At 38.2% G+C, this 8015-nt stretch overlaps 1 protein-coding gene across 1 annotated transcript; it reads right to left on the bottom strand.

Annotated features, from left to right (window-relative positions):
* Positions 1 to 3945: 3945 nt before the first annotated feature.
* LOC133914740 (calcineurin B-like protein 9) lies at positions 3946 to 7139 on the bottom strand. Its single transcript, XM_062357773.1, has 9 exons — positions 6903 to 7139; positions 6534 to 6822; positions 6334 to 6416; positions 5419 to 5478; positions 5153 to 5261; positions 5012 to 5064; positions 4830 to 4910; positions 4637 to 4749; positions 3946 to 4424 (listed from the first exon to the last, which is right to left on the bottom strand). The coding sequence occupies exons 1-9, from the start codon at positions 6942 to 6944 to the stop codon at positions 4370 to 4372; spliced, it is 885 nt and encodes a 294-aa protein (XP_062213757.1). The 5' UTR covers positions 6945 to 7139; the 3' UTR covers positions 3946 to 4369.
* Between the last annotated feature and the right edge of the window lie 876 nt (positions 7140 to 8015).

Genomic DNA, 8015 nt, shown 5'->3' with positions numbered 1-8015 from the left:
GAAGGTGAGCAAATCCATTCGCTTAGATTATCTTTAACCATATTTTCTTTATTTTGTTTATTTTTTATTTCTTTCTCTGTTCTTATTTTTTTTATTTTCTCTCATCTTCAATAACTTTTCTTTAAGAAAAATTACGAAGGAAAATAAGAGAGAATCCTATTTTAGAGGAAATGACCTTAGAAATCCTTTCGTGATGGAACTTTAAAGAGAAATCGTTGGAGCGCTGAAGGAAATGAAAATCCTTTCACAACAGGAATCTGGACTATGAAGGGATTCCCTTAAACATAGTCTTAGCTTCTTCATCTCGGAAAAAAAAAATCCATCCGCTTGTTGCCTTTGGTTTGGTCATTGCGATACAAACTATAAGAGCACATTTCCCTTCCTCTCATATACCATACGATGTTCGTGTTACTATTTATTTCTCTCTTTTATATTGAATATTATGCCTCTCTATTTGGTGTAGTTAGCAGATACGGGCTAAAAGAGACTTTAGTCTTAAAATCTCCATTCGGTACATACAATGATACAAACAAAGGCTTGAGTATAATGATTTCATCACCTAAGCTTGGTTCTTTGTGTCGGATACAAGCATAGGATGCCCAATATTGTCCAAGCTTTTTATATTCATGTGCATATGCATTCATATCGGGGATTATGCCTCTATGTTCGATCTAGTTAGTGGATACGGCCTGAAGAGATGCTTTAGTCTTAAAATCTTCATTCGGTCCCTACGATAATATAAATTGAGACCCGAGCATAATAATTGCATTATCAAATTCCATATTAGATGCACTAGTACCTGAGTTTCGTACTCATACACGTGAATACCATGCTACAAATTGCATCATACATGTTAAAAGAAATTTAACAAACCATCTTTATTTGGTTATGTCACGTGTTCAACTCGACGGCATGTCAGTAGTAATACAAATTAGAGAATAAACAAACACTCGTCTCATTTACGCTACATATGTGGACTCTATTTTTATGATTACCATATAGTGTTTATCGTAATACAAGTCGAGCCAAAAGAAAATTTAATCATATGTTGCATACAGGATAAAGCAAGTTATATATATTTGCTTCAATACATTTTCTCTGATTTCGATCTACGTGCATGGGTCCTAAAGAAGAATACCATGTTACGGATAGAAACATGAGTATATAAAAGATATACTTTGTCTCAAATACACAAGCTCATAAACATTAGCCACGCTAGTACTAAAAATAGACATCAAAGAAGCAACTTGTCTTTGGTTATGCTACATGCAACCGATCAATATTCATGTGTGGTATGCATGTTAGAAGCAATACAAGTGAGGCAAAATAATGATAAATCATGCACAAATCATGTACAACTCTCCAGGCAAGCTGCATGCGTGGGTTCTTAACGAATCTATATGCATGGCCACTTTAAACTATCTCCAAGTGATCAAGCATTCCCCATCGACATCAGATTGAAAACTTTTCTTTTATACTTCTGTAATAGCCATATGATGTAATCGTTCTTTTATATTTTTCATGTTTAAATTCTTAATTAAGTGTTTTCTTTACCAAGATGTAATTAACTGAATTTCTATATAAATATATGAATTCAAGAAGTAATATACTTGTAATACCTAATTTCCTTTTATTTTTATCTATGTCAAATTCAAATTAAAATCAAATTTGTCTCTTTTGACGTGGAGGCAGGTTCTCGCCCGCTTCCTTGCCATCTCTACATCAACAACTCACTAGGCGACGCACAATGACCTTTCAACTAGTTTTAGATCTCATTTAAGCTAGCCATAACCCTTATACTTTGTCTCGAAAAATCAATACAAGAACACATGACGTATGGTTATTATCCTTCGAGAGGCTTAAACCTGTGTACAATCTCTGTTTTTAGTGCTTAATTTAGCAAGAGGGAGCATCCTTTACATTAATTACATATTTGTAAGATTGACGGTTTACTAATCATCAACAATGAGGAAGAGAGATTGTCCCCTTCTCCCTTGCCACTGGCGAGGACGCTAGAGACAACAGGAAGGGGGACCTTAGTTTGTAGCAAAACTGAGTCTCAAAGGTGTGCCCTGATAGCATAGATAGGAGGTGATTGAGAGGGTTTAACGATATATTACAACCCACTAAACTTCTCATCCGGTTTTATTTGTGGATGGAATTGCAATGACATATTTAATTTAGTGGACTTTAGTGCACCGTTGGACTCTTCCTCATCCCCAACTTTCCATATTAGCAACCTATATGGAGCACTCTAGATCACATCACGACAAATATGTTAACATGGCATCAACTTATAACCCTAAAATGGAGATTTTTGCAATAGAAATAGACTTGTAGGATGGTAAGAACAACTATTTTATTTATATGGGACACTTGTAAGTTGTCACTTGTAGTGGGGTATTTGCAGTTTTCCCAACAAAGAATACATTGGATCGTGGCAATATCCTCTGACCTCTCTAGAAAGATGGCATTTTGCAATGGGTTATCATTACTGTAGAAGTCAAAACCTCTCTATAGGTCTTTAAACTACTCCATGCAGTCTGTGTTGTTTAGTTGCGTATATATCTTTGGCAAAGGTCGCATGTCTGTAACCACTCCTTTGCGGTGTCGATCCTGGATAACTGTCCCTCAAGAGATTCTGTTTGTTTTAGGAATCAAGACTCTTGGTTGGGAGGATAAATGAACGGTCCGTAAGCCCCAATTGGTGAACATCTTGGTTGTGGCCATATATAACCGCACGTATTTGGTCGTTGATTGTGACCTTACGTGGCATTCTTCTTAACCTAGCTAATTTAGGCTATGTTGCTCCATGTGAGCCCACTTATTGGGACACGTGGAGATCATTTGCAAAGGGGATGATATCTTAATTTGACTCGTGTTTTACTATTTTGACCCGTATTACCTTTCCCGTTGCTACGCTATGATCTAGGGGGGGGGGGGGGGGGCTAGCTAGGTTAATTTAAAACCTTGTGTAACCTTTGCTTTGTGGCAAATGACCCAATCCAGATCCAGTCTTGAGAATGGATATCAGATGCTAGTGCTCAAAAGAGAGTGAAACATGTAAATATAGCAATTTACATATCTGAACAGTTTATGGAATTCAAACTATTTAGCCATATAGATGATTTTAAATAAAAAAAGTTATCAACTACAAAATTATACATCCCGTCGAGAGCTATAATTTTTAACTTTTACATACGGAATCCGATTTAAACGTTCAACATCTACTTTCAAAGCTAACTAGAAAGTGTATCTGAAAAAAATACACATGATTACACATGTACCTTTCTTAACCCCAAAAAGCTCAAAAGACTGTGGACAAGGTCTATGAAGTTTTTGATTAAAAATTTACTTTCTTCAATTTATCTAAATTTTTAAGACTTAGTGCTACATCTTAAAGTTAGCGTTACATATATATTTCATCAATATGAGTTATTAAACTCTTTTCAACTTTATAGTCCTATGTGTAACTTTTTCAATTATTACTACTAATGTTATATCAGATATAGCAATTTACTTTGTGGCCTAAGTGCGTGGTTTTTTCATCAATAGTCTTTAAACGATTATTTGAGTATATATATGACTTCAAATAAAAAATTGATCAACTACAAAATTATAGATCTCATCAAGATGTATAATTTTCATATAAAATTTGTCTCCATCCAACTCTATATGAAAAAAATTATAAATTTTCAAAGATAGACTGCATTTTATTATTGCTGCCGATTAATATAACAAACCGGTGATGATAATATATCTATTATCACTACCGGTTCATGATTAAAACCGATAGTGATAATCAAACATTACTATCGATTTTTCAATTAAACCGACAATGATACTTGATTATTACTATCAGTTTTTACCGATTAGGTTATTACTATCAATTTTTAGAAAGAACCGAGAGTGATATCACTGTCGATTATTTTCGAACCGGTAACGAGAGAAGGTCATGGATGACCTTTTCTGTAGTAATGCTAAGTGGCATACCGGAACTTTTGGATCTCCTCGTACAATCTAACATATATACCTTCTAAATTTCTCAGAACTGAAGGAATGGTGTGTGTACAGTTACGAACTCAATCTTTTGCTCGACACAAATGGCAAGTAGAAATTAGAATAGGAAGATCCATTGCCGATCCACCATCGAAAATGGGCCTTGATTTGCAGCAAAACTGAATCTCAGATGGTTGCTTTAACCTACGGCCATTAGTGGTGATTTTCTTCAGCAAGTGCTCATGGTGAGTTGCATCTGTTTCTTATTGGGCGTTGGGACAGCAATATCAACAAGAACGTCGACATAATCAGCAGCCACCAGTCATCAGGATTTAGGAATCTTGTGCAACTCAAGCAGCCCCAGTACTGCTCAATCTTCAACTGCCGTGTTGAAGACAAAACTAGGAAAGACAGTTGTGATGTCCCTGAATTTTAAGATAAACAAGAAACCAGTAATGTAAAAGTGGTGACTTCTGAAGCCTTGACTGGTAATTATAGCCCTTTATGGGCGTATTTCCCTAAAAAAAACCACTTCTGTTGTAATTTGCAGATAAGAGTTTGCAAGGATTTTGTGTAATAGTGTGTTTGACATCCTGTCATACCTACTTTTCAAAAAGGTCACAAGCTTAATACAGACCTTAGATAGGGTAGTGTGATGTTCTTTAATAGATTAGGGTGGCGCAATACAAATTCCTTCCACTCTTCTTGATTTATTTTTCCATCACTGTCGGCATCAGCGTCTTTAAATGTCTGGGAAAATAAGTCCAAAGTTACATCCGCATAAGTGAAAAAGAAATAACTACAGAAATTCCAGCAAAATATTTGCCTACCTTATCTATAATGGCCTCAAGAAGGTCATCTGATAATTTCATATCAGATTCCATCAAAATAGCAATAACCATTTGCTTAACCTATAAGACAAGCCATGCCAATGGGCCATCTTACTGAGAATATAATAGAAAAGAAACCACATCAAAGATACTGATAAATGAAGGGAAAAAATTTAGCTAACCTCCTCACGCTCAATAAACCCAGTTTGTCTCAAGTCATACAACCTAAATGCAACTGAAACAATACAGAAAGATAGGCCCCAAGGTAAATGTAGCTGAAACATGAATATGAAGAAGATACTTTCTGCAATTAGTGTACTTACAATTGATCTTGTCTTCCATAAGTGACAATGGATGGAAAACACTAAGAGCATGAATAAACTCATCGAAATCTATCACCCCATTTTTCTTTTCATCAAACAAATCAAAAACCTGGATCATGGAGATACTCATGTGATTATCTCAGAAAGCAGCATACAATTGAAAAATTCGAGGATAATCAAAAGAACAATAGAGAAACACTGTGTATGACATGGTAAATAAATCAAGAACTTACAGCATTTAAAAGGGAGCAATACAAAGGACTCACCCTATCAAGAAAAAGGTTCTTGCCGCTAGGAGTCTTGAACAATGCCAGCTGGAGCTCTTCCTGAAGAATCATTCAACAGAGGAACAGTTAAGAAAATTTTTGTATGACCATTCCAATCATTGTACACGAAAGGGCATTCAAATGTTTACTACTCCCTGTTTTTTTTATTCAACTAAATTTGCTTGACCCCACATGTCTTCATGAACGGATAACAGATGCTGCTAAAAATAACCTGAATAATATTTTGCTGATTTTGACTTGCATGAGTCAAAAACAAAATTATTACTGTATTAGCTTCATAAAAGAAATGATTCCAGGCTTCACCAATCAAAGGAAAACAGTAGGCTGGCACAGGATGGAACATGACAGCCAAGCATTCTGAGACACGGGTATTATTCTAGGGTTCAATTGCAAAGCGACATGGAAAAATACAGGCAAAAAATCCTATGGGCTGTCAAACAAAATTTATAATGCTCCCATGTGTACTTGTCACATAACAATATCTAACTAATACATCCCCTGACAAAAAAAAAAAATCCACTGCGTGCGGTGCAACACTTTCAAATCGATCTAGGTACTAAGTTGCACATCGCCCACGAAGACCAAATAATCATGCAGAGATGTTTTCTTTTCTAGAATAAATCATGTAGAGCTGTCAAAGTGGCATTGTCCTGGGCCTAAGAACACCCATTTCTTTCAGATTGAAGCCCGATTCTCCACGCAAAGAGCACGGCTTGGTTTAAGTGCAAAGCATTATTAAAAAAATTCACTCCTTTGATTGTCGTATCGAAAGAAAACTTTCGATCAAAGAACATGGTGAAGGAAATTGATCTCACGTTAATCCAACCCAAGAAGGCAAGATCAACACAAGAGCGCAAGAATGAATTGATGCAGAGGAGAGGAGAGGTTCCACACCTTGTGGATGAGGCCGTCGTCGATGATGGAGCAGCTGATCTTCTTGTAGAGCTCGAAGAGCGCCTCCACCTCGTTCACCGAGACTTGCTCGATTCAATCCAAAAAAAGTCGGCGGAAAAAGAGTCAGATCAAACGGCATTGCGAGGTAATGCCGGAGGAACCAGGCAAACAAAAGAGGGAATAAAAGATAGTGTTTTTACAGCATCTGGACTCGTCGGCGAGGCGCGCGAGCTGGCGGAGGTCGAGGGAGGTCCATCCGCCCGCGCCGACGCGGCGGTGGATGAAGGGTCGATGGTGGTAGCTTCTGTTGTTCTTGGCAGCGAAGAATACAGCGGCGGCGGAGGACGAGGCGCCCGCGCGGCTGTGGGAGGCGGGGCAGAGGTCGGCGAGGCAGTCGGTGAGGATGAAGAAGATGGCCTCGGCGACGGCGACCAAGGGGAAGAACACCGCGCACAGGTGCTCCCCCAGCGACAGCGAGCTCCCCGACCGCTGATCCCAATGAATCCAGAGATGAAGAGCTCAATCACGGGACCAAGAACTCGAGGTAGGGGCGCGCTGCAACAACCTACCACGTCACCGGAGGAGATGCGGAAGCCGAAGCGCGAATCCATGGCGAATCAACGGACCAAAGCCTGCGCTGCTGCCTCGGTGGCTCCTGCGCCGCTTTAAGGGTGCATTGGCTAATTAAAAAACAAAGAAAAACAAAGCAGCAGGGAAGGGGATCGAATCAGCCTGCCTCAAGCTTTTCTTGCTTTCTTGCTTTCTTTTTTACGAGCCGACTACCCAGCGGCTGCATAACGTTTAGCGGGTGCGCGAGCAGTGGTAAAACGCAGGAGCCGAACAAAGTAATTTATATAAAGTTTAGAATAGTTTGTAGGACTAAAGCAGAACATCTGATATAAAAATCACTATATATTTTTTAAGTAGCAGATATCTAAGAAGAGCAGACAATAATACTCAATTATTAATAAGAAGACTAGCCGATAAGAGCATTCAATTAATTAGTAAAAATTGAATATCTATCTAGCTAAATTAAATCTAAGTCACGTCTAATGGTAGGATTGGATTTACATAATCAAAAGTCTAATTGGACTCAACACGCTTTGGACTTACTTGGATGGCCTCATTTGGACGTGGATATCCATCAGCACGAGATCCAATAAACTCTTGACTAATTTGGATGGTAGCCCTAAATATCCAACAATCCATTAAGCTTCGTTGGACTCAGCAAGGGCATCGACATCCTCTCCCAACTAGGCAGTGGCGGAGACGTCCTTGCGGCCCGTCACAACACTTTGCAATACTATCACCAGAAATGTCAATTGTGTTCTATGTTTAATTGGAATTAGATAGACCGATTTGGGGGAGCTGGCCACTTTAGCAATATTGTCACCAGAAATGTCTCATAATTACAGTCATGTTCCTTGCGTTAATTATTGTGTGATTTGGTGCAGGAATTATGATAGACCAGTGAATTAGTACTCATCTATATGATTTGTAAGGATTCTGAACTCTGATACATATGAAGGATTTCAAGTTTTAGTTATGGTGTTGCTTATCCCTGAGCCTGTAAGCTGTTCTTGTTGTTTTGGCCTAGCGATTCAACAGAGATGTATGGGTTGTGCTATGGCTAGCTTTGCCACCTACAAATTTAATTTATGGTTACCGGCAACAAGTCTCCT

The sequence above is a fragment of the Phragmites australis genome, chromosome 1 (genome assembly GCF_958298935.1).
Source record: "Phragmites australis chromosome 1, lpPhrAust1.1, whole genome shotgun sequence".
NCBI lineage: Eukaryota > Viridiplantae > Streptophyta > Magnoliopsida > Poales > Poaceae > Phragmites > Phragmites australis.
The sequence above is the reverse complement of the archived record's forward strand: the minus strand, read 5'-3'. Positions and strand labels throughout refer to the sequence as shown.